Consider the following 27,765-nt stretch of genomic DNA (forward strand, 5'->3'; position numbering starts at 1 on the left):
TTCTTAGGCTGTTACTTTTGAAACTCTGTAGTAAATCTCTAACAGGAAAAAGTACCCGAATCACTGAGCTTTTTTGGCAATAGAATTAGGGCAAAATCCTGCAAACTCTTTTACACATGTGAATCAGATTTGCAAGGACACAATAATTTAAAAGGGATTTTTTACTTGCATCACATTGAGCCGTAGTGAAGTAACCTCACTGTGTTCTGTGAATCCGGCTGCTTGAATGAGAGTTACTCCAGCGTGAAAGCACAGTGGGCTCACACCCACAGTTAACAAGATTCATATCTCATTAATGTTCCAGCTTCTTTCCAGTAGAAAAAGATATATTGTGTGGAGTATAGACAGCCCCAGTATTACATACCTGTCAGTTCTGATAAGTATCTTGCTGCAGAAAAGCAAATCCATTTCTACCAGAATCCCTCCTTTTGTTCACAGAACTGCCAGCGTTGTCTAGACCGGCACTGGCAGGTACATGAATCCTCCAGGAGCAAAGAAGGAATCAAATGTTTAAATAGTCTCATGGCAGTAACATCTCTCCAGCACTGGCAAACTGATGCGAGTAAATCAATACTGGAAAAAACATTAGAAGCCCTTTGCCAAATTGCTGGATTTCCAGGAAGGCTTTCAGATTTCGTTGCCTTGTAGGAAGGTTCTGTGCAACATCTATGTAGGTTAGTGAAGTAACTCAGAAGTACCCATACCCCTAGTTTACTTCAAAGTTGTCACATTCCTTTAGTATTTTAATACTTCCAGAAATAAGGAACTTCTCAAGATTATAATGTCTTCTCACTGTAGACAAAAAATCAGGTGTATGCGTTTATGCAAAAGCATTTATTCTTATTAACATAGTAAGTGTGATGTGGAACAGGGTATTAATAAAACAGTAAGGTTTATTTTCACAGAATATGACGTTTTGAGAATTCATTTATAGAGAAGAACACAATTGCTGAAAATGTATTTAAGAAGCCCATAAATAATGAAAAAATTATGAAACCAGACAAGCTCCAGAGGACTTTTTTGTGCCTAAAATAACACTTTCCTAGAAATATAATTTTTTATTTCTAAAGTTCTGTAATTTAATTGGTGCTCAACAGATTTAGAAAATTATTGCTTGGGATTATTTCAGAACAGTTATTTATATGCAATCTTAGCAATACAGTTTTCAGGAGGTACAAAAAGTCCTTGAAACGGAAGGACATGAGTAAGATTTTAATAATGTGGGTGGACAAATAGTAATTAAGTAACTGAAGGAACTCCTAGCATGAGCTAATTAAAATATAGATGCAGTGCTTCTCACCTGCTGCTTGCCGCCCTAAATCTGTTATGCAATAGCACTAATCAGCGCATCAGACTGAAGAGCCAGAACATGCACTGTGTTTTTAGAGAACATGAAATTTTTTAGGTGAGCTGCCTCTTTGAACAGGTACAAAAGGTGAAACAAAACAGCCACCTGAACCACTTTAAAGGAGACAATTTGCATTAACTGCGGTTGGCCATGGTTTCAGAGAGACTCCAATGAAGATTACTAGGTGAAAATAATTTTATCCATTAGTTTTCACAGTGGCAGAAGCTGAGTAGATTGTTCTCACCCAAAGTTGCTAAAATTCAGTCATACACTGTCTTACAACACGTCTTTGCATAAGCATCACACATCGCAAGGTAATATGAGAGTGTTATTAAGGTGACAATAGGGGTCTGGACATATGCTAGATCACACTGCTGGCCTTTCTGTTGACCAATCAATAGGTCTTTAAAGCAAGAGTAGATGTTCTGGCTATCAGTCTGGAGTGGATATACTGCCCTGTTGAGCTCCTTTCTTGATGTCTTGAATTTGGCTCCAAATCAAGGTCAAGACAGTCAGCTACTATATGTTTTCCCACATGCTGAAAAGAATAATAACAGTGGAGACTTGGAGCTGGAAGAAACAGGGAAGCTCACAGAGCCAGTCAATGCAATTGTCTTACTGGAGCAGATACTCTCCTGGAGTAAATCAGTGCGTTTTCACTGAAGCTTAGATGAGGCCACAGAAAATAAGAATCTGTCCAGTATTTAAAACAAATGTAAAATTTGGATCAATGTTGATGTTCTATTATTTCAAGCAAATGTCAGCTTTTGCAATGCTCATTGGCGAAGGCGGGGCGGGGGGGGGTGGGGGGAGGAGTAATTTTGTTTTTCCCTTACATTTTCTAGTGTCAAAATGTTGCACAAAAGTTTTCATATTAATGGGAGAAAACAAATTGCTTTGAAACATGTAGTCCATGAGTCTAGAAATAAATAATCCCCCTTCTCCAATATAAGATGAAGAATATTGAACGGGTTGTTCCTACCAAAAATACTAGGAATGTAATTGCATTAAATGTCCTGGCAGTTAGCCTAGAAATAGGGTGCGTAGGAAACCCCTCAGAGGTGGATTCTTGAAATTTCAGAAAAGAAAGAAGTAAATGTCAGAGTCACTGTGTATGTTTGCAGGTCTTTATGCAAAAGTACCCTTCCATAGTGGAGGCAGCCCAAGTTGGAAAAACAATCTGAATTCTGTACTTCGCCATTTTTGTATATCCCATTTGCAAGCTCAAAATTAAGTACTGGTTTCACATTCTCCTTCTTCCCAGTTTTCATTTTCTGTTTACAAAGGAAAAATAAAATCAACATCTACTGGAGCAAGGGCAATACAGATTGGGGGCCTGATTTAGTCCACTGTATTGACATTGAAAAGAGAGAGGAGGAGAGGAGAGCCTTCCTCCCTGTGTGGACTAGAGGGTTCCTAGCAGCGGGAAACTGAGGGGTTTATTTAATTAAAAATTGAAAGTAAAATTAAAACATAAATATAGGACAAAGTTAATGTGCTTTGTAGTTTTCCATGAAAGGTGGAAAACAGCCAGTGATTAAAATATGAAGCTGTTTTGAGAGAGCAAACATAATGTCAGCCTCGCAGAGCTAGGATCCCTCTAGTCCACGTAAGGAGGAAGGCTCCCCTCTTTTTCACTCTCTTTTACTCAAATTGAAAAAAAACTGTGTACACTCCCATTTCTTTCAAAGTTGACAGACCCTGGGCCTGAGTCATAAAGCAAATAATCCTTCTCTCATCTACCAGTGCATTCTGTTTGTTTTGCCCATGTAAGTAAGCTTGAGGTCACTTCCAGTATGACTGACAGAGCCAGGATTTGTCCGTACGAGCACATCATCACCCACGAGCCAGGCTGCCGAGAACTGCTCTCCTCCTTGGTGCAGAGAAATCGATCTTCGCCGTGTCATCTTGGTGTAAAACCATATGCAGATGTCTTCACAGGTGCCAGCTGTCCACAGCTAGGCAACTAATTTCTAGGACTGGAATATTAAAAGCAGAGTCAACAGGAACATTTGTGTATGTTCATTGAACCCTTCAGGAGATTACATTTCTAGCGAACAGTCTGCAGGATTTGCAGCTGCCTTTAACAGCAGTGTTAGGCTCAATATTACTGTCTACATCCTAGAAACAGCGAGTGGAACACAGAACAGCTCTGTTTACTTTTTTAAAGCTATGACTGCACACTGCTGTGTCTGGTGAGATCCCACTCTACGCCCCGTCTACAGCCTTGCATGCTTTCAGATTAGACTACATGCTTGTGTACGGCAGGAAACATCCTTGTGGTGGTGACAATCAGCCAATTCATTCCATTTAGCAATCCAGACAAATTAAATTATAGAATCGCAAAGGGGGCTAAGAAAAGATCTCACCAACCATAAGTGTTAAATAAGATCTCAGCTCCTGTTGATTAAAATGATACCAAAGGCATGGTGAAAACCACCACCTGGAAGACATATGGTGCGTGGTCTTTGTTTACCGATCCTACCAACATTGTCAGTTCATTTACTACAGCGTAGCTTGTTTCTAAATTATATGCCTCTTGCTGTCACTTTTCCTTTAACTGTTGTCCTTTCTCTAAAAAACGTTGGGATCAGAAAGCAGATCCTAGCTGTAAGCCTGCTCTGGTGTGCAAGTGAGCATCGTGTCCAGCTCAGCTGGCTGGTGGACTGCAGCTGGCTGCGATGTAATTTGTGGAGAGTGAGGGCTTGTGCAGCGGCAAGTCAAGTGTGGAGATGCCTGCAGAGATGCACCTGTTAGGAACTGCTTCTTGTTTTATTGGGGCTGCAGTAATGTTCAACAGCTGAGGCCCAAATCCCTAAATTCACATGATGCTGGAAGAGTGGCAAAACAGCCCTGGAGACTCAGTGACTTGTATCAGTTAGGGATCATCTGGCTTTCCTGCAGCACAGCTCTTGCTCCAGGATGTCAGCCCCACCTCTTTCCTACCTAAATAGAAATTGTTAACTTCACAGGGTGTGCTTCGCCTAAGCTTCTCAAGAGAAATGACCTTGCAAATTTTCTTAGTGTTTCTGACTTTATCTCTGCAAATAAGAAACTGGGAGCAGATCCTGCACTTTGAGGATGACACCGTACTGCTGTTGCAGAGTGGTAAGGACTGCCATGTCTGGTTATATCTTGCTGAGAAGCTGCAGCTTTTTTGAGATTTGTGGCTCTGCAACACTGAACACCTCCCAGCCTCTTCATTTCTCAGGCCATCTGCGAATCGTGGGCATTGCTGGGGTTAAGTACCTCAGAGATTGTGAATTGCTTCCTTTCACCTTTTTGATTGCTCAACTTGGTGAAATTTGACTTAATGAAAGTCCGTCTCTTCAAATGAAAAATAAATAGGGCGGGGTTATTCTAAAATTTGTAAGAAAATAAGGTGGGATGGTAATAAATATAGAGAAAAGAAGATACAAAAAAATATCTGAAAGCCTAAGAAAAATTGGAAAAGCGAGCTGACTGCAAAAGTTGAACTCTGGTGTGTGTCACCACACGCGCCCCCCCCCCCCCCGGAAGCATTGTAGCATGAAAAATACATACTGCATGGAGGGGGGAAAAATCATTATTAAGCTATTGCTTTCTGAAAGAAGTGATAAAAAAAATAGGAAGGAGCAGAAAATTTGGGGAAGCAGAATAGTTGGAAAGGGAAGTATTTTGTGAGAATGGAGGATAGCAGTGGACTTGGAAAAAGAAAAACTCATTAAACCCCTCGGGCTGTAAACCAGCAAGGCTGGCTTAGACACTCTGCTTCCTACCCAAACCAAACAAACTCTTAGAGTTGTGTGCTCTCAGGACTGACTGATTGGAGGCAGCCCCTGAAACTCATCTTTCATTAAAAAAGAAAAAAAAAAAAAAAAAAAAAAGATTGTTGTGGGAACCTCCCTAAGTAGCCTCATTAACGCTCTTGTAAATCAATCAGGTTTTCGGCTCTGACCCACTCTTCCTGGAGTGATCCCTTCACAACCTCTGCCTCAACATACTCTCTGGCAGACTTCATGCTCCTGATATGTTTGGGAACACATTTTTTGACTCATATTTATTATTTCAGCAAGATGCTCTTCAAGGCTTTAGTGTTTTGTATCTGGCCTTTCTTTAAGCTCTCATTTAATTTTCCAGAATTTCTGTTCTTTTCTTTTTTATTTCCAGACAGGACTTGCATTTTTTTAAAAAGCTGTCTTTTCACTTGTGCAACTTTTTTCCTGCTGTTTCACTTTGCTGGGTTTTAGGAAGGGAAGACAAAGGGAAGTTCAGAAATCTGGCCTGGTAGAGAGAATATAAGCACTCCCTTTTTCTGCTGGTTTTATTTTCTCCTGCACAAGTATAATCAGTATTATGTAGTTCCTGTTTTGAAAATCAAGCATTGCCATTATACACACTTTTGAGTACATGAACCGTCACTATTCCCAAGCAGCTGCCTCTCACACCAGGTCCTGCACACAGCTGTGGAGCAACTGCTGTTTCTCCTCCTGCAAGTTTTCTGCCAACCACCCCAAAAAGCAGCTGCTCAGGAGTGTGAAGTGCCTCCTCCCATTGTACCCCTTTCCTCAGCTACCTCTTCTGCCTCTCATTGCTAAATTTCTAATTGAGAGAGCAGGTCACTAGTTTATTTGAATTTATTCCAAATTAATACCTGATGATACTGGACTTTGATTTAGCTGAGCCAGAGCATCTCTTTCAGACCCTTCTTGTGTTGCAATTAATGTTCTAATTAGCTCGTTACCTGCTTCTCCTGTTGGCTTTGTGTTACTTCAGTACCATCGGCTTCTCTAAGGGAGATCTCTGCTGCCTTTGGAGCCATCTTGATATTCAAAGTCAAAAAGGTGACTCACTTTTTGATTTTTTTTTTTTACCTAAATATGCATGATACCTGAGAAAGAACAGAAATGTATATATTGCTCCATACATTTGCACTGCTAGTGCACAGTCAAAAGAGTTGTGCGCTTCTGTTGAAGTGATGCAAACTGCTATTTCTAAAGACATGCTGGTAATCTAGAATCTTTTTTTAAAGTTTTTCAGATATTAACTTTTCCAGGTCTTTGATAAGAACTTACTTTTGCATAGAAATGGTGTTAGGGATGTGGTCTGGTATTTTTTAGCTTTAAAAAGGAACAGTTTGTTCTTTTTTCCCTTCTCACTTAAAAGCCAATTTTCTCTACTGCCTTGAAAAAAATGTATGTTTAGAAGCTACAATTTTTTTTTTTTCAATTTTCACTTGTGCATAGCAAATGCATAAGCTGATACAACCAATTACCCAACTCATAATACAGGAAAGAATCAAGTCCTAGTAATGCAGGAAAACAAATTACCTATTATCAAATTTTTAACTTATTGTTGGAACAAATGAGATATTAAAATAAGAGAGGAAATTAAAAATGATCACGGAAAGAACATGAGAGAAGGAGAATATATTTACGCTTTGCAGTGTAATTTGTGTTTGGCTCACTGAGTGGGACTCTCTTTGTACATAAGGAACTCATTCTCCATGCTGTTCTTTTTCAGAGATAAATTCACTAATAACAGATGTCACATTGAGTTTGTCTTGAGAGGTAAATTAATTAATTGCAGATGTGTTTTGCATGGAAGTCTTGCAGAGACTGTGGAAAATGGATGTAGAGAACCCTTCTGACCTTAAAAAACCACCAAATTTGTGGCTCTTGTATTGTTCTCTTTAAATGTTTATAGATTAAGAAATATCCTCTATACTTTGAGAGCTGTTATTGTAAGTGCTCTTTCTATGTTCTGTGATTAAATAATTTTCTGCTTGGCACATTGCCCAAGCAAAATGGTTTTAAAATGTTGCATGAGAAGAAAATCGCCAAAGCTCTTCAGAGTGGTTTAGAACCGATGCCAAAGCTGTGGTGCCTGGAGCTGTCTTGAAAAAAAGATGTTTGTATCTGCAAATGTGAAGGTATGTCAGCATCTGTCTGTGTCTATTCACAGTAAAATGGAGTAGTAGATGCTGTGATTCATAGTGAAGGGTATAAGTCAGCCATCTACAACCCACGCCTGATCCTGGAAAAAATAAGGCCATTATTCATGGAAGTTGTAACTCTAGCGACAGTACTAGCCACTGAGCGGCTACCTAAAATGGGATCCTGGTCACTGCCTACAAGGTTATTTAGCCTACTTGAGGGATGATTGAGTGTTGTTACTGATAAAATCTCCCAGCTAAAGTTTTTTTTTAAAAAAAAAAAAAAAAAGAAAAAGAAAACGTCTTTAAAAGTTGACAAAATACTTTCTGGGAAAAAACATTCTCTTCACAGAGGAGCAAGCCCATGTCTCTCTCTTGAAAGAGTGAAGGGGGAAAAAAGACCCTTTCAACACATCAAATCAGAGACAATGCACCGGTGTAAGAAAATTTAATATTTTAATTAATGCCTTAAGGGTTTTGCTCCCTTCAAAAAATTGTTCAGAGGAAACTTCTGGCATTTGGAGATGGCAGGGCAGAAGGAACCCTGGAAATATTTGAATCTCCCAGAGAGTACAGCTGGGATACTTTTGTTTCCTGTGGTGCTACTGCAAGTGAGATGCTTGGCAGTGCCCATCTGCACACCATCAGTGCAATGCTTATTACCCTTTACAGCTCCTTGGGAACCAATTTCTAGTCCTACTCGATTAAGGATGAGCAGCAGTGCAACTGCGGCACTTAAAGCTCACTGCTTCCAGTCTGATTGCACATAACAGCCCTAACACTAGAGCAGGGTACCAGTTTAGGTGAGCAACAGACATGATCATAAAAACACTAAAATAACCTGGAGTCCTCTTATGAGCATTGATAGGAAACAATAGATGGATTCCCCAGCTGGGTGGGAAGGGGAGCGCAATGGAAATGGTTCACAGGCGAAGCAGCACAGCAGCTGCCTTGCCACTGCCAAGCCTCTCAGAAGCGTTTTCACGTAGATGAATTCTAAGCCAAACAATGGGACATTTTAGCCAGGTAGAGAGATAAGCACAAAATCTGGAATCTGTTCGAAGTGAGACTATTTCAGTTGCTTTAAGGTCATTTTGCTCCTGGGATGTCAGTGTTTCCTTTCAAATAAGCAACTCATCCTGCACCAAGAGTGCACTTCTGTCAAGCTGAAAAACCCCTATTAATGAGCACGTTTTTAAGGGACCTTGAGAGCAGGAGTTGGTGAGGGTGCTGTGCAGTTAACTCCCTTATGCATAAAATAATCCTGGGATGAATCTGTAGCGAAAGAAGGGAAATTCCAGTAAAATTCCTGGAATATTCCTCCTGCCAGAAACTTCTGATATTAAATTTCTGAATGTGAAGCTTTGATGCTCCAGTAAATGGGTTACACTGGATCTGTCAATGTGCCTTCTCTCTGCATAAATGCCTGGTGACTTTTCTCTTCTTCTTGTAGCCCTCCGTAGTAATTATATTAAGTCCAGATTTTTCATTCTTAAACCTTGGATATGAAGGAATTAAAAAATTAAATTTCATTATGTAAGGTGACTTTTATAAATCCTTCTGAACTGCCAAGGCTTAGTGGCAACTGATTTTGCTGAGCCATGATTTTCAGGAAATCTATTTGTGTGTGTGACGTCTTACATACAGTTACTCGGAGCATATGGAATATATTTAGAGGAAAGGTTTCTAGAGTGGAGAGATCTCCTCTTCATCCTTTTTGAACCTGAACTTTTGACAGTGAATACAAGGGAAGAGTCATTTACCTTTAATCCAGGCAATCTCTGAATATTTTGTAGTCAGGGTGAAGCCTGTAACATGTTAATCAGGAAGGTAAAGTGTTTTGACTAAGTAGAAGAAAAAAAACAACGGACATTTTGAGATAATCTGTTGTGTGTAGAGGGGATTTGTATGAAGACAAGGTTAAATACGGGGTTATGTTAAGTTAAGGTTACCATGATTAAAAGCAAGTGAAATAAGGTTAAATTAAATTAAGATAGGGCCCATGGGTGTTGTGGAGTCATACACACCATATAGCAAAGGGCAGTGAGTAGCTGGTGTGAAGATTTAAGTGGCATTTAACTGGCTTTTGGGAGCTCTTTTAGTGACAGTGAAGCTGTGGTACCAGTTCCTCACCCTGTTTCTGCTTTGCAGAGACAAGGAGGTAAGAAAATTGTTTGGTTTTAGAGACGACTTTTAGTGATGAAGATGATCTGCCTGCATTGTGTTAGACTTTGGTGTGCAAGCACAACTCTGCAACTACTTTTTGAGTACAGGTGCTTAGAAGGCTGTGTCTGGCAGAGACAACAACAGTCACAAACCCAGCAGACACACAACAAATAGTTCAGAAATACTTTCAGAATTTAATTACGCATAAAAACTTCAGCTTACCACAATGTTATTAGTTTCACATTTTGTATTTTATAGCAGCTTTAACATGGGAGGAAAGCCCCTATAGTTGGCAATATTATGGCTCATTTGACCATCATATCATCTTTGGATTTGTTGAAACTATTTCTCCTCACCCTTTGAAAGAAATTTGTACAGTGAAGCTGTTGGACTGATGGGTGGGTCTGATCCAAGGCTGACCACTGCTCATGGATTCCTGTCTTTATCTAAATGAGGAATAATGGATTGCATCTTGAATTAAGAGATCCATCACAGCAAACTAATCCATCCGGGCTGCACCCGGCCAGGCCCTCCTTGCCACTGTGGCAGGGGCACCTAGCGTTCCTCTGCCAGGTTTGCTGCCAGCTGCTGATGGCACTGTGAGCAATTGGGGGGATGATTTGGCCGGGTGCCTGCATTTAGTTTACAGTGATGGAGTGCTTTCTGTTCTTGCCTACCGAGTGTGCAAGACAGGATGAGTCCTGGTGTCCGCACCAGCGCAGCTACTCGTGGTAGTGCAGAGAGGGCTCCTGCCACCTGCCGCAGGCTGTTCGGAGGGGAAAGACACACTGGCCCTTTCCATCCCAGTCACTGGATCCTCTGCAACGAGTACAGAGCTTGCCTGACTTTGAGCTTGCCCTTACAAACACACCTGCCGTTCATCTCAGAGTTTTCTCAGTGGACTTGATGTAAAATTCCACAGTAACACCGTTACCCTTCCTCCTCTCCTTGGCAATGAATGGTACCAAGAAGCACCAAAGACAAAAATATTTTTCAGAAGGACAAAATCAAATTATTGGTGAGGAAAACAGATGGAAAATGATGCTATCACTATTGTAATATCAGCGCAATACAATATCGGTAAGCTTTGTGTTTAATTAGTAACGCCAAATGCCCAAGCATTCGGCTAATACCAGTGTTGTTTTTTAGGGAATAGCTAGGAGCTGGGCAGTTTGTTATGAGCAAAATGACTCGTTTCCAAAGACTGCTGCTCATTATTCACATTGGGCCACGATATCTACTGGAACTACAAATGAGCATAATTAGGACTATTGCTCTGAATAGAATAACAATATTAGATCAGCAGATGGGAGAATGGAGTCTACCTGACTCCATCAAACTGTACATTTATCAAAGGCACTGTAGGGAATTAATATTGTATTAATGAATGTAAATGAAGTAACACATTCTGAGGATCTCAAGTCCAACATTAAAGAGGATACAGATGGGAAGTGATTTAGTTTATTCCCATTGTGTTCTTAATTGTTGTTATTGTAGATAATTATAATGAACTCATCCTCACTGCTTCTAGGCAGACTATCCACTGAATTGTGGATAAACAGGAATGGTATACAAACAATTTTACATTGCCACAAAATGGTGCTAGGTACTTCAGTGTCTATGGTTTTTTGGCATTTCCATGATCAAAAATGGCGATTTCCTGGAATATAATTTGTTGCAGGGAACTTTACACCAGTGCAGTGTGGAAATTACTCATTGCCAAGTGTGTCATTTCATTGTTACTACCCAAGCCCAAGGATCTGGACTGATTTCAGAACAGAGAAAAATGTAATTATACCCTTTTTATATTCATATTTCTGCTTAAGAAAGTGCTGCAGCATCACTCCTAAGTCTGCTTTTCCTAGAAAGAGGATGATGTCCATATGGTCAGGAGTGCTCTGTGCCAGGACTCTGCAGCTGGGATCGCATTTTCCTGAGGTGCTCGGTTTCTGCTTAGGTGCTGTGGGCACCAGAACTTCATCAACTCTGACACTTGTGACTAGTTTTCCAAGGAGCAGATGGGGAACTGTGGTAGATGGTTGTCTGAGATCTGGAAGACATATGATTATTTTTAGTTATTGATGTCAGTAAGTTGCATCGTGGCTCTCAGTTAAACCAGCATTCACTTGCAAGCTGGATTTATAAGGAGTCGTCTTCCTGATAAGCATGTGCAGTTTGTAGCCAAAATTCCCGTGAGAGATGGGACCCATAGCACATCTGAACATATAACTGTGTTCTGTAAGTAAGCTGAAAGTGACAAATTTAGCTTGGCTTAGTGGATAAACGTAGCTGTGTTAAGCAAATAATTGCTTTATATTTAAATCCATTATTTTCTCCCTGTTTTTCCCATCTGGTTTTTAGGAAACATAGGGTTTTCAAGCAGCTGAGCTGAAAAAAGCCACACAATTGAAGGAGAGCAGCTAATGCATTTAGCACAAGGAAACACTATTCAGTCTCAGATTGTATAGGAAATGTACATCTTCCCCAATGGAGCTCATAACAGACAGACCAGGAATATAATAAACATGGGGAAATGCCAGAGACAAAAAGTATGGATGGCATGTGAAATGAGGAGCTGGGCCCAGAGGTATCTTTTGTGCTTTGATACATCTATGGCATGAGAGCTGCAGATTTTCTGCCTGTTGCCTTGTGTGTAAGTGCTCTGTTGAAAACAGAATAGGTGGCAAGAAAAAGAAACTAACCCCAGCACTGCCTTGGACTTCTGCCCTTGTGAAATGCATCTGGGGGTAAAAGAAGAATTCTTTCTGCATAATGATAAAAGCAAGGTTGAGATAAAAGTCCCTCTAATGCAAAGGGCGTTTGTATTTTTAATAATAAGAAAAGCCATTTCTCAGTGTTGTGTTGCCACATGGAGTAAGCAAATATTTGAAAATAATGCAGCAGGATTTGGAGTCTTGCACTGCATCATCATAAGCTTGATTTTGCTGTTCACATTAACAGATCCTAAAGTCTTCTTTACCAAGAGAATTAGCAAAGTATTACTTTGAAATGTGTGGCTTGTATTTAATAAACAGAAGCTGTTGATAGGACACAGGGAGACAGATGCTTTCCTTCCCTGAACATGTGTATTCCTTGCATTTTGCATGCCAAAGCATTTAGTTAATACCTTTGTATAGCCTGTCCTGTCCATGTGACATCCAGGGACTCAACAGCTCTTCTGAAAACAGGTGTTTCGGCATAAACATTCAAACGAGCCTGTGAAAATCTGAAAGAAGGTAAAACCCCACCTTTTAATCAGTTGAGGAATCAAAAGCGTATGGCTTATTTGTGACATGGGTTTGAAAACCAGCTGAGACAATATGAAAGAGAAGTGCATCAAGCATCAAATGCCATCTTATGCTGAAAAGCTGCTATGCCAACCTTGAGATTTGAAATACTGTAACTTAAAAAAATTATTAACTAATACAATTTCTGTTGAAGTATATTTAAGTATCTTCAGAGAGTTGGAACAGAATGTTAGCTCTGCACTGAATAGCACTGGTTTCTGCACATACACATGCCACCAAGATGCTCTGTAATGGTACTTGTCAGGAAGAAGGTGACATTGTGGGAAAGGAGTACAGGAGATGGTGGTTTTCTTTTGACAGCTTCTTAGATGCATATTTTAAAAAGGATTGTACTCTGTTCAGGGAGAGAACTTCAAATAAGTGAAGTGATCCACTAATTTTGGTGCAGAAAGAGTTCACATGTAGAGGAAAGTTATTTTACGTTTCAAATAGAAAAAGATCTATATAAGTAATAAAAAAGTTGTGAGTGGACTGATTCAGAATTTTGTTATACTGGGGAATCTAAAACCTGGCTAAAGAGTCAGGAATTGTGTTCAGTCTCAGTCCTTGGCTTTCTCTTGGGATTATATGAATGGATCCCTGACTTATTCCCCAAATAATCCATCCATTAATTTTAGATTAAAAAAGAAAAAAACCCCAGCATTATAAATAATTGTTTCAAGGGAATATCAATGTGAAGTATTTTGCATTTTCCAATGTTTTTTATTGATGGAAAGAGCTTGCAAAATTTATTCATTGGTTTTGGTCCCACAGAAGCTGTGTTTTCACAAAAACTAACGATTTCCCAGAAGCGATTATGTACAGTTTGTAGATACATTACAGTTTTTAGATACATAACAGTTAGAGCACAAAAGAGTAGAAACAAAGAGGGTGGTGCAAACCTATCCCTTCTGGTGCTTTTGACAGTTCCTGCTTCAAAGTTCTTGGAACGCGATTGTTGAAGGTTATACCTATGCCTGGATCTGTGAAGGATGTTGTAAAAGTACAGTAACAAATTTAAAGGGATTTTCTAACTCCATCACAGAAATCATTAACACCATCTTGGTTAGCTTCTGTAAGGATATGATATATCTACTCGTCAATAGGTATAAGGTCAAATCCAAAGGCAGTGTTTTGATTGATTTCTTCCTCCTCTATCCCCTTGTTGAAGGAATATGCTGTTTCAGAGATCAGCTTCTGCAGTGCATATGGAAAGATGAATTGCAGCTAAAAAGCCCAACTTATTAAAGAAAAAAAAAAGACGCATTATAAAAAATTTTCTGATGGTAAATCAGTCAATGCAACCACCAATGAAATCCTTGTAATGATGGAAGGGATGCTACTTTCATGGCTTATTGGAAGTCACACAATTTTCGGTCCTTAGTCAAAGCACACTATTGTTTTCTGGACTTCTTCAGCCAAAAATAATGTCAACACAGACAGCACTGTCTGTTTTATCCTTGGGCTTTTTTTTTGGACACATCTCTTGGTGTCTCCTGACACTCCCTCACCAGATTTACCCCCACCCCCACCCCCCCCCCTATGCCTGGAGCCACTGCCCCTCTGCTCCACCGCGCTGCAGCCTGGCATCCTTCGGAGAGCAAACCGTTGCCATGTTTATCTTGGCTCCATTTAGAACGGTACAAATTACTTGGAAAGCACCAGAGAAGACACACTTCTGAAATATCAAACTCTTGTATCTGAACAGATTGCTTATTATATTATGCTCACTGGAGGTGAAAAAGTCAAAGTCTGGATCACTGAAAAAATGAACCAGCGGCATCTGTTGCTACCTCCAGCCACACTGAGCAACACACACCTGAGTAATGAAATGTTTTAAATGAGCACTGGGCTGTATTTTCAGAGACATGCCCACTGAATATGACATGGTACACCCAAAGCTGCAAAAAATCGCTGATGTGCTGCCACTTAAGAAGCAAAAGAACATAAACCCAACTTGATGTTGCGTTTTCTGGAAAATTAACTGTGCAGCCTTGGCGCAGTTTATGTGTGTAGGCATTTAGCCTGGAAACAATAGAAATGCACTCAGCTGTATTTGAACCTGCCAGCAGTTATGTGCACAGTCAACAGAGCTCTTAGGAAGTGGTGCTCAGCACACTTCAGAAGATAATGGCTCCATCAGCAGGATCAGTGCAGGGTCCTTTCCTTGCACCTCCTCTCATCACCTTCCCTCCCACTGGCCTTGTGCATTTTTTCATTCCTAAACATATGGCCAGTCCCAGGCAGTGTAAATACCCAGAAGGAAATTTGTCCAACAGCTTCTAAACTGGCTTGTGCGTATTTCATGTGATATCTAATTGGTAAATATTTATAAGCATTTTGAATACTTGACATGATGGTTTATTTAAAGATCTCATTTCAAATCTAGCATGTAATATTACTGGCTTTCTGCCCCCCTCCTTTGACTCACCTCTGTGTTCTTTCTCCAAACATTTTTATTTGGGGGAGTTTTCTGTTTATGTTTACAGAATTACTTCTCCATATTTTTTTCTGCTGCTGCTTCTCAAAATGCTAATCTAAGCAATGCAGTATTTCCCTCTGTGATATATGTGTATATGTGATGTAGATTAAATATAAAGAGCCAAGAGCTTCAAGGAAACATAAAGAGAGGCTCTGTGCAATGTGTCTGCAGCTTTCATTTGCACAGCAAATTTAATGCTACCCAGAAATGACAGATTTACTGCCGAGTACACAGCTCCTGCGCTGCTCGCAGACAGGAGGTTGGATTCAGTAGGTTTGTGTCACGCAGTCAATCTGTGAACGCACTGAGAGCACACAGGGGCTTCTGGTGCTCCAGTCACAGATGCTGGATGTTCATGTCAATTAGTTCCAGAAGTCTTGAATTTGTGTGGAAGCCCCCAGATTCTGGTGGAATAGATTTATGAGACAATATACTATGGGCAGTGCCCTTGAGAAATGGTAGCTTTCATATATAGATATATAGCCATCATCCTGCATCTGTTCCTCTTTTCCTCCTTTTACTGGGGGTGTGTGTTGTGTGTGTACAGATAAGCAGCATTAAGTTGCTTTTTTTCTAGAAAAAGGTCTATAGATTAAATCATTCTGAGCCAGATATGTGGTTCTTTATTCAAAGAGAAACTCATCTGTGATACTAATCAGAAGTCTGACCCTGAAGCTTTAGTATAGGCTAGCAGAACAATTAGGCATATGCAGGATAGCAGTAAAAACTGGATCTTAGAATTATCCCTGTTAGAATATCTGATGATGGGTTGTGGTTCCTACCCTGTTCTTTACACGTTACTGGGAAGCAACTGTTAAGAGTGAATTTAATTAAATGTCCTAGATGCTGACACAGGGAGTGATTTTTCACAAACAGTGCACTTGTACAAGTCATTCCGTATTTGCATGTCATGCACTCTCCTGTGAGTCTGTGGCCCCATTTCCAGTAACAACTGTGCAGTGAATAATCTACAATGATTACAACCAAAAAACTGCAGGTTGATTGACAGACTCATCCCACTTTGAAATTCCTGATGCCTGAAAGATTGCTTCAGTGCACTGAAACACGTTTGCCAGCATTTCATTGACATCAACAGGACTTAAACCCAAGTGTGTTGGTGAATCTGGGACTGGGAAGGTAGTTTGGAATTGCACATAAAGTTGTTTGACCTTCTTAGTTTCTGACCCCTTGGTCCCACTCCAGTTTCTGGTGAAATCTCACCTGCACTGAGGGGGTTCAACAAATCTCAGATCTTCTCACAATATATTGCAGCATCGACACCAGACTTCTCCATGTGCCATCCAAACTGCACCTGCAGTGCTGGCCTTGCAGAGGTAGGCTCCCATCAGTGACGTTCCTTTTCAGCCTTGACTGTGATTGCTTTCCAAATAGGATTTTTTTCATTAACTATCCAAGGTGGATTGCCAGTCTTACTTTTTTCTCATTTCACTTAACTTTTTTACTCAGGCTGCATCCCCCTGACCTGAAACAGCTCTTTTCTGAAGAAATCTGGGTGGTTTTGAACAGATGTGGAGACATGACAGAGTTCATTTAGAACATAATCAACAGATAATAATAGGGTACTCAGAGAAATTGCAGTGAATGACAAGTACCATCAGCCTTTTCAAAACAGCAAAATTAGACATTTTTAACTCCACATGCACAACACTGTTAGAAGCAGGAAATGACTAATTTGGAATGCTTTTATTATGTTCTAGTTTTTTAAAAATGATATTGTAATGTTCTCAAGCATTATTCTGATCCTTCTCTGCTGTCTTTATAGGAAATAAAACACTGTTTCATGTGTTATTTGAAGCAGACTGGCTCTCTCGTGCATTTAGTTGTATCCTTCATCTTCCTCCCTGAGGCTTGACAGTGCTCAGCTTGTCAAGATGAGGCCTCAGCATCCCTCATGTATGATTTGCGGTTTTCATTACTGCAAAGATCCATCTGTTTTATGAACCTCATAATCCTCAGACTTCTGTAACGGAGTAACTAATCGGAGCACTCAGGAGGGTTTGGGTTATTTTCATTGCCAGTTCTGTTTCCGCAATGCTGCTGGGAGGACTGAGCTGAATTTCATGTCTCCAACCAGGAGCTGCTTGTTGCAGTGGGAGAGAGGACCCCCACTTGCAGCCCACCGCCTGGCCAGGTTTGCGACCATGATAGCTGCCCCCAGCAACACATTTGGACCAGGAGGGCCATGAATTGCATGGTTTAGGGGTCAAACCCAGCTGGCAGAGGCAGTGGTGAAGTGGGGACTGGCCCTTTGCACCCCAAGACCCACTGGCTGTCTGCCCCTCTGTCTGCTGGCAGTCACCAGAAGTCCTCAGGACTCAGATCTTCACAAACCTTGGTGTAACAAAAGTAACTGGAAATGTGTCCTGCTTCTCCTTCACCTCCTCCTCCTGACTCTTCCTCCCCTCGCTAAACCTTGCCCTGGGGCTGCAGCCTTCTGTCCTACACAAAAGCAAGCCCCAGCACCACCACAGCACTCCTTTGTGCAGGGTGTGCAGGATCTCAGAAGCTTCCAAATGTGTGAAATACAGGCAATTTATACAGCACTGGCACATGCACCAACATAGCTTGCATGCTGCTTGGAAATCTTGGAATCCTTGATATTTTTTTTACTGTGCCTCATGACTTGCGATTCCGTATTTTATATGCAGGTAGGTAATTTCTGCTTGTGTCATCAAAGCTACATTATGCAAGCCAGGGTCAGGAGAAGCTTGGCTGTCAGTCTCCTACTAATCTCAGTTTTTAGTAAAGATGAAGCCAATAAACTGTGCTTGCAAAGGGAAAGACACTGGCATGAGAGTCACTGAGTGGCTGTGTTCTCACTGTCAGACTGAACAGGACTTTCTGTGCTGACTGTGAGCGTTAAGGAAGCCAGAACAAAGAACGATGACAAATGCTTTTGTAAAAGGGATCATCAGAAAAACACAGCAGGTTCCGTGATCATTGAGGCTTGTCTTAAAACATGAACAAAGTCTCCTGAGAGCAGTAAGCTGCTCTCTTTCCTGGCTGCGGGTTGGCTGGAAGGTTTTATTTTACTTTATTTTACTTTATTTTACTTTATTTTACTTTATTTTACTTTATTTTACTTTATTTTACTTTATTTTACTTTATTTTACTTTATTTTACTTTATTTTACTTTATTTTACTTTATTTTACTTTATTTTATTTTTCTTCATACAGCCTGTATCCTGGGTAGGTTATGTTGCTGCTTGTCTCTACTTAAAAATTGGAGTAACTTAAAAATAGTTTTGAGCAGAAAAATCATTCATAGTCTTTGCAAATGTATGGAACCAGTAAAAACATTAGGCTCGGAGATGTGAATAAAGTTGGGTCTTGATGGAGTTGCCAGCTGGGAGCCTGCCATTTACACTTGCTTTAGAAGCACTTTCCTAATTGCTAACTAAGCTGCTTTCCTTAAAGAAAGCAGAAAAGGAAAAATAATCTGAGCTAATACATACTAGTTGTTCAGATGATGTGGAAACGGTGATGGGAATTACCTAAAATGTGCTGGCTAAGAGATAACATTGTGGACTTTGCAAACAGTACATAGAGAATGGAACTAAAGTTAAGCAGAGTTCTCACCTTGTTTATTCTAACCTGCTGGGCTAATTAAGTGTCTCCATTACCTGGGGCAGCCAGGCATTCCATCCCACACCTACATCTATCTCCAGATCTATCTATGTCTGCCGTCCTGTTACAATTCCTGTAGTTACTTCCAGGCTGATATTTTTGTTTGGGCATCTATTCTGCCAGTGAACAGACAAGCTTTCTATTTATTGAAATTCATTTTGGTATGGTGAAGATTAAAGCACAGAATTGATTAGAGTGCTTTGGATCCATAAAGTACAATCTGTCTTTCACTTACATTTCAGACCTTACTTCACCCCATACATGATAACATTCGTTCTACAAACCCTATCACCACCAGATACTTAGGTACTACATTTAAATGTGAATGTACAATCATTTTCCGCCCGAACCTTGAGGACATATTAAATCTTAGTGCACTGAACTGGCACATTTCTGGAAGTCTTCCCCATTTCTGCAACGGGGCATGCACCTGCTTTACCAGAGATAAACCGCTGCTTGTTGTTGTATCTCCCTTTAACTAAGATTTGACGTTCTGGCTGATCTTCATTTATGAACACCCCAATAAGAACACGAGGTCTGATTACAGCACTCAAGAAGGAAAAGGGAAACCCAGATTCCGACCTTTTTGGTAGACAAGAGGATGTAAAAATACAAGTTCCACCTTGCAGAAGGTATCATCACTAAAATACAGGCTGTTCTTCAGCTCTCCTCCTCCTCCCTTTCTCCTAAACCTCTATCAGAAATGGCATCTTCCCCTTTCTGCCAGAATTTTCTAATCCCAGCCCTGGAGGGCTTTCTGGTTCCCTGTGACAACTGAATTTTTCTGTCCTGAGTGAAATAGCTCTTCATAGCCTTCAGCACACAGGGCAGCACAGTAAGCAAAGCTGGGGGACACATACACATCACAAGCAAAGTCAAACTTACGGCAAAGCCATTAAACTAAACCTATTAAAAAAAAATCATTATCAAGGACATCTCAATTCTGAAGGGGAAAAACTGTCGTAAGAAATTTAGCCACCTCTAATAACATCATATTTTTGACAGTGCTGTTCTGCCTAATTAATGATTGTTTGCACAGTGCTTTGAGATCTTTGCCTAACAAGGAAGGCTAATATGTTGCTATGTGTAAATGTTCGAATTAATAATCTAGAAAATATAGGCATATAAAGCCAGGTTACTCATATCATTTCATCAAAGCCAGGTTTAACGATCTTCTTTTTTTGGCTGCTGGCTTAATTAGATAAGCTGCTGAATTTAATTAACTCATCAAACCTAATTTGAAATGATCTCTCAAGTCAGTAAGAGCTTGTCTTATGCTTATTATTTCTATTTGTTGCACCGAGTCTTTAATACCACCATTTTGTTAGGATATTAATGGTAGCCTTAATTGTGTTCTAATTTGCTGCATTTACTCAGATGGTGGCATTTTCCTCATTTTTTAAGTGTCAGCATGTGAAAATCAATCACAATTTAATTTAAGGCACTGACATGGCTCTTCTAGCCCTCTACCAAGTCAGCTACATACTATCTCTTTTCACGTAAGTGTAATTTGGGTTTGCAAGGTGAAATTATTTCCAGGAAATCCTGTTGAGCTCCTGAAGTCCTATTTCCTGGAGAAGTGTTAGGACAAAAATGATCTTCTGGATGCTCTTCCAAGGCTGGCTAACCAAATTGTTAGGTAACAAATTTGAAACCGAATATGGTATTGTAACTGTATAATTTATTTGAATACATCTGTGTGGGGTGCTGCAGCTTGTTGTACCAGTCCAAAACTTCTTGACAGTTATTAAAGAAAGAATCTAAACTGTAAAATTGCTGTAAATTCTGACCTGTTAGCAGGACTTTAGTTGGCTATCTTTTCACGTTCCTAGAAGATATGCTACACAGAGAGGAGAGATGAAATGATTGCTTGAAATCAAAATGTCTCTATAAATCATTTACTTGTTGTTCTGTAGAGCATGCTCTATTGCAATGCAAACTGTGCTGCTGAGAGAAACATTGCTAATTCAGTCTGGAGGAGTTGATGTATATTTGTGAAAAGCTGGCTACACCGTAGGTGAAATCAAGTCTTTCTTACTATTCCAGACAGTAGTTTTGCAGGAGTAACCCTGCTGACAACTGCTCTCTCCCTTGCTTGCTTGCTTTGTTTGTTTGAGGCATGCTTTCAAGTGCACAATTAATTAACTCGTTTTTCTCTGTTTTCCCTTAGAACGACTACAGGAAGCTATCTATGCAATGCAAGGACTTTGTCGTGGGGGTGCTGGACCTGTGCAGAGACACAGAAGAAGTAGAGGCCATTCTGAATGGAGATGTGAACATACAGTTGTGCCCTGAGCACCACCGGCCAAGTCTGAGCAGGATTAAACTTGCTATTAAATATGAGGTCAAGAAGGTAAGCTATTTCTTTGGGTGCCTGGGTAATGTCTCCACATCTAAGTTATGCTGCCTTGATGTCACCTGAAAAATAATATATGAAAGATAGATTTCAGTGGGATCAGGACTATCCCTAGAATTTTTGTGGTTTATGGCTTGATTTGCATTTTCTCACATACTTTCGTATGGAGAAGGTTATTCGCAAAGGACATGCTGTAGCAGGTATGGCATTTATTTGAATGTGATAGACATGGACGTATAGCTGGTCTGAGGGACTGCCTATAGGGCACAGCGCTTCTTGTGCAGGTTGTGACTCTGAATCTCTGAAGACCTCAGCAGGGACCAAAAGTTGTTGCTATACCAAACCGAAGGTCTTCCTTCCTTCACTGTGACTTACATGGTTGGAAGGGATGAACCTAGCCAGCAGCTCTGGCATCTTTGCCCACAAATTATAAGATCAGAGAACTTAGTCCAGATCCTCACCATTTCCAAACCATCTGCCTTTGGTTCAAAACTAGATCTTCTGCTTTGACTCAGGCAGATGGACTCTGCAGCCTGGTTGAAGTCAGCAGACCAAGTCTCCTTGTCTGCTCTCAATGCTCCCTGACGTCTTAGCGCTGGTCCACATCCCCTGTTAGTTAATCTGCAAATGTTGCAACTATCAAAAATATTACCTTTTCTGTACTGTTATAGAAAGAGCGTACACAAAAAGTAGCAATTTTGCCATAGTCAAGACTCTTTACTGCAGTGTGATGGAAAGTGGAATTTCAATTTTAAAAAAGTTTTGTAATTTTTACTCAGAATTATATCAAAACCTCAAAAATAAATTTCTGATTAACTTGGAATTTTGATTTTTTTGAAAGCATGTGAAAGTGATAAATATTGATAAAAAGTGACAGATTCCCAGCTTCCACTCTCCCAAAGCTCTGGCTCTGTATTCTAAGAGTTCAGATTTCCCCAAATGTACAAAACAGAAGGAAGACATATATTTTAAGGAAAAACATGAAAACTGAATGACTTTTAGAAGTATTTTAAACAAACATTCAGCTTTACGGAAGTATGTTGTGTGAATGGAAAATTTGATTCTGGCAAACCCTAGGCCTGGGTGGTCCCAATTAATTGCTGCTACAATATGCATTGATGGAAACTGGGCTCCTGCTATGCGACTCAAAGAGCTTTCCAAATTTTCAAGCTAACATCTGCTCTCTCTTTCCCCTCCCAAACCCACCACCTGCTTCAGTTTGCCTCTTGACTGTGCTGCTGTGCTGGATAGAGAAGGTCTTTTCCTGTTATGAAAGCCATTAATTAAAGAGAATCTTAAAACTCTTATTTGAAATGAATTGCTTTCCTGCAGGAGCACATAGCATGGAGCTAAATATTTCCTCCTAGGATGTTGTGTCTATGTTATCGTTCCATCACCAAAACTGAGCATAACATCTCAGTTCACTCTTAGGGAGATGCCTTTCAAGAAGCTGGGTCCAGGTTAGTTGTTGAAGCTGTTGCTTTGGTAACAGGGAGCCAAACTTGCTTGCTTTCTGAAAATGAGCTAATCTAAGACACTGATAACACCTTATCAAGGACTAGCCCCAGTGACTTGTGATCTGAGACTTACCATGAAGTTGGTCAGAACCTTGAGCCTTTTCAAAGCACAGACTTCTGTGATATTTTGCTTGTATATTCTTCTAAATATTTGTGTCATCCTTTAGATACCAGGACCATTAGCCAGAGCTAAATTGCTGCTAGTTACTGTGCTGCTTTGAGCACACTCTTCCTAGCTTGGTTGGTTTCAGAGGAACGTTTCCTCTGATTCTTATGTTGTATATACACGCACCTTTTCATAGTGCATGAAATGACCTGAAGCATCTGCAGTAGGTGATGTACAGTTGGTCTTTTTCTGTATAAATATCTTCTTACACTCAGGAAATCTGAGCATCCTTCCTGGATCACAGCAACTTGTTGCTGACCGGTAATAACTGTTACGCTAATTACAGAACACAAACACGAACGTTTGCCAGCCTCATGTTGACTCTCAGGTTAGCACTTTTCAGAATATCCTTTTCAGCAGGCAGTATATGTCTGTGTGTAAGACGAGCATTTAACTGCTACTTCAAAAGTAAGATAGTTCCATTTGTGGGATGCAGAGACACATTCAGATAAATGGCTTTGGTTATTGGCAGTGACTTATGATAATAGACTGATATTTATCACACTTGCTGAACAAAGAGATCGTGTTACGGTAACACAGTAATGATTTCCTCAAGAGGCAATAGATTTCAGGTACAAGGTTTTTATCCAGATGAGAAATATTTAGGCTTATGCATACAAAGCCTGTGCTTTGAAATCTATTTTCATTTTAAGAAAGTCCTTTAATAGACAGGGGTGAGATGGGGGAGGGGGGAATTATTATACATATTTAATAGATCAATTCTTGGACAGATTTTATAAATATCAAGCCACTTTTTTAAAGCTAATGCAATGACTCACAGGCATAAGTGACGTTTCCCCCCCCCCCCCCCCCCCCCCCCCCCCCGGAAGTTTATTTGGCAGGATAAGATTAATGAAGGGGCTACATCTGTGCATGCCACCCCTGCTCCCCACCTCTGCCATTGGCATCAATATTCAGGTGGTCAGTTTTGCATTCTTCAGCTCAGCAAGCTCTAGATAAACCAGGGAAACAAAGATGCTTTTACTTAGAGCTCCTAAGTATGTTATATTTGTTCTTTGCCATGAACAGCAAGAATCCTAGACAAGACAGCTTTAGGGACTTCAGAATGGTTTGAGAAAACAAAATAAAAGAGGTGTTAGTTGTTATGTTTTGGCCATTTTCTCATTAGGTTAGTATCCAGATTAAATATTTAGATATTTGCATTTGCATCTGAAACTTTAAGAAATATTTGATGTTTAAAAAAATCTATTTCTACTATTAGCTTCTTAATTCACATTTCCATATTATACTCTAAGTGCCTACAGTAGGCTTTATTTGATGAAAATTTGCAGAGAACAACTCATATTGAAAATTATTATTTAATATCCATAATTTTACTTTTACAGCTGGTGCTGCAGTCTGCATTTTATCACACTTTTATTTCCAGAGTCTGAGAAATATATCAAGGGCTCACATCCTCAGGCAGGAATTACATCTGTAGAGCTTCATCAGGCCTTTGCACAAACTTTTAAAATCCTCCTTGTTCTTTTAAATTCCTGTTACTTCGTAGCCCTCCTACAGCCACAGTGTCTTAAGAGTGGTATTTTTCTGTAGTAGTAGCAGCTGGTCTACCAGCTTCTCCCACCCCCTGCCCAGCTCACAGCATTTGAGAGAGCAGAATTTTGAAACTGAGTGGCATCATATTGCATTTTATGGGTTTAAATCAACTCTGTAATCTTTTGTCCTTTTCTTCCTATGTCCCCAGCTGAAAATTTTAGGGGTGCAGTTGATGCTACATACACAGTTTAACTATTGAGTCTTGATTTTGGTTCCAACACAGTATCTTCTTGCTCTTGACTTCAGCAATTGCGATCCCCAATAAATCACACCGGGTTGGAGGTCGAGGCTGTGACTCTCTTGCGTGTACAGTGCACGTGTGTCGTGCCCACAGAGCAGGGAGCTCAGCCATCAGCCTTCGGGGAGCTTTTAGCCCAAACCATGTGCTTCTGTTCCTCTCTTTTTCTGAAGGGCAAAGCCCTGCTTGAAAACCACCAAGTCCGGGGGCAACCTGCCCTTGAGCTGGACGTTCACAGACCTGCTCACTGACCACGCTTTCCCGGTACATACAAGGTTTTCCTGCACATCAGGGCTGAAAAGGGGACTGAAGCTTTCTTACCTCCTCAGTAAACCTGCAGCTGGTACCTACAACAGGTTTTTGTCCAGGCCCTAAATGATCTTTCTTTGCACTTTTTCCTTTGTACTTCCCATTAGAGTTCCCTGTCACCTCACCCCTTTGTTACTCCAAAAAAATCAGTTCTCTGTTCAACTGAAAGGACGCAAACTTATTCATGCTTACCCTTTTTTCCTAATTTACAAAATTTGAGATGAATCTTGGAAAGTCATTCAAGAAAACATCAAAAGTTCCAGACTTCACTTGACTTCCCCACCCCCACCCCACCCTTTTCTTCTGCAAAGCACATATGAGACACTGGCAAGAAAGCAAGTTCAAGGCTCTAATATAATTGAAGAACTTTATATAGAAGGTCACTGAAGAATTAAGAAACTATGCTTGTGCATATTTCACAGCACGGAGAAGGCTAAAATAATAGTAGATTACAAAGTGGTCTTTAAAAACACTGTATTACACCAATTCTTTACCCTTCCTGAAAGAACTAAATAATCACCCTGCACCCCGGAATTCTTGGAAAACTGCACTCAAATGTGGTCCCATCAAGTTTTCCAGAGCCATTTACCCTTCAAATTAGCTGTCTTAATGATTCATGGTTCCTCAGAGCTGTAACAATGGGAACGGTTTGTCAAGTGCAAAACAAACAATTTGCAAACATTTGAGTATTTACTGAGTACTGGATCCTCTCCAAGAAAGGGACTTTTAGCCCATGTTAAGAGATTGTTGCAAGTTTACTATTGCCTCCCAGCAGAGCACCCTGCTGATGCTGTAGTAAGACCATCCAGGTCGTTCCTTTGGGTATTGTAGGAGAGGGCTGGGGAAACAGTCACAGTGTGACAGCAAAGACTGTGGCGGAGTCCAGCAGCTATTCAGGGAAATGGCAAAATTAAAAACAGCATTAAGGTGAAAGAGGAATTAATTTAGGGTGGATGGTTCTGGTGGATAATAGCCAAAAGTGGCTTGGGCTGCTAAATTGGAGTTCTGGTCCCAAGGAGAAAAAATAAAACTGATCCTGAGCTTCTTGAGCCAAGGATGCTCTCAGCTGTTCATGCAGGCTTACAGCATCTAAGTGGGAGTTTACTTTGTGTTCTTGACTGAAAATTGCAAAATAATGTTTTTTCTTTTTGAAACAAGCAATTTTGTTTTTAATCAGATAAGGGAAAAGTAAGGGTAGCACAGGTTTTGTGTGCATGCGAACTCATTTCTAATTGAGTCAGAGTGTAATTTCTACCTGTGAGAGGCATAGATACAGAGGCTGGGACAACTCTGTCTTGGATTCTTCCCTTGGGCAACCCATAGAGGGAAAATACAGTTTTGAGGTACCACAACAAAACCATTTTACTGGTGTATATCAGCTTTACAGAGCCATTCGTATTTTTTGTTCTCATTTTTGTCTGTCCTACTATGCTCCTTTCTTGTCATCCTTTAATGTTGGCAGGGTTCTTATATGTTGACATTTACTTTTAGGTCTAAAGCTGTTGCTTCTCTGTAGGAGGTGACATTCATTCTCCTTCTTTCCCAATGTCAGAATTATCATTGCTGTATACTTTTAATTGCAAATGTCGAGTGCCCTCTGTTCTCTCAGCAGCTCAGTTCATAGCCATCACAAAGCCAGAGCACATATTTCTTTCACGAGTTTTAATTTAATTAACAGTAAGACACACAAATTGGGTTTGAAAAAAAATATTAATAAGAATTAAACAGAACACCAGATGGCTGTGTAAATCCTATCTAATAAAGAGTTGGAACAGGAACTTTTCTCATGGCTGTATTATTAATAATTAACATATGGAGGATGCTCCGAACAGAATACTCATGGCTGCGTTACATTATAATTTTTCACTGCATTGGTCACGCGACTCAGATACTCAAGGGCAGGAGAAGTCCCAGCTTTTATCAACTGCTGCAATTTGCTCAGAGGATGCAGTTTTACCCTGCACAATATCTTGTGCACAAAATGCTTGCCAGGGTCCCTCTCACCATTAACTGGGGTCCCACCTGCAGCGTTTCCACCTCGCATGGCGGCTGGAGAGGGTTAGTCCCTGAATGGGGAAAAGGACCGGCTCTGCTCCTGCTGCAGGGATGGCTCTGCCCCACAAAACCTGCAGCACAGCCGGTGCTGAGCTCAGCCAGCACATCCTTAGGAGGGGTAACTGGAAAAGCTTGGCGTGTGCAAGAGAAGCACATGAGAACAGAGGGCAGAAGTCCAAGGGTGACCAGAAGCTCTGAAACTCCTCACTCTGGAGGGCAAGGACCAGGTCTGTGCCGTGTGCCATGGTGGGCAGCTATGGCTCTGCGAGCTCTGTGCGCTCTCAGTTTGCCGTTATCCTGCAAATTCCTGCAGTGCCATGCCCGGGGAGGGGGCACAGCGGGGCACAGTGCCCCTGCCTCGTGCACAGCCGGTGCCTTAGCCTCCACACTGATAGAAAATGACATTTCGGTAACCCAGATGAAATGTTTCAGCTCCACAGCTTTCTGAGCTGGGTAGGTCCCAGAAAATCTCTCCTGCGGCTGTTTGTCCTTCTTTGGAACAGAATTAAGTTTAGGAATTTCCCATGGGACAGACATTGATCTTTCTGTACTGCAATGGTTGTAACAAGCACAGACACAGCTTGGGAAGAGACAGGGTTATGTTTTACCATGTAAATGTGAATCCTCAAGGAGGAGAATTCCTCAGGAAAAAAGGCTTTCAGGAAGCTGGCTTTTTGCTTTTGTTTCTGTAATCCCTGGTTAATTTTTTCTCACCCTTTAGT

At 40.6% G+C, this 27,765-nt stretch overlaps 1 protein-coding gene across 5 annotated transcripts in view; it reads left to right on the top strand.

Moving 5' to 3' along the window:
* The window catches only part of TRPC7 (transient receptor potential cation channel subfamily C member 7), a 73,154-nt gene that overhangs the window by 2,312 nt on the left and 43,077 nt on the right, over window positions 1-27,765 (top strand). For 3 of the 5 annotated variants that reach the window (XM_027807410.2, XM_055719417.1, XM_055719419.1), the window contains exon 2: window positions 21,016-21,198. The exons of the other annotated variants lie outside the window; for them this stretch is intronic. In XM_027807410.2, coding sequence (XP_027663211.2) covers window positions 21,016-21,198 — 183 coding nt within the window. The remainder of the gene's footprint in view (window positions 1-21,015; window positions 21,199-27,765) is intronic. 5 annotated transcript variants of the gene reach the window in all.

Source organism: Falco cherrug, chromosome 8, assembly GCF_023634085.1.
Source record: "Falco cherrug isolate bFalChe1 chromosome 8, bFalChe1.pri, whole genome shotgun sequence".
NCBI classification, from domain to species: Eukaryota; Metazoa; Chordata; class Aves; order Falconiformes; family Falconidae; genus Falco; species Falco cherrug.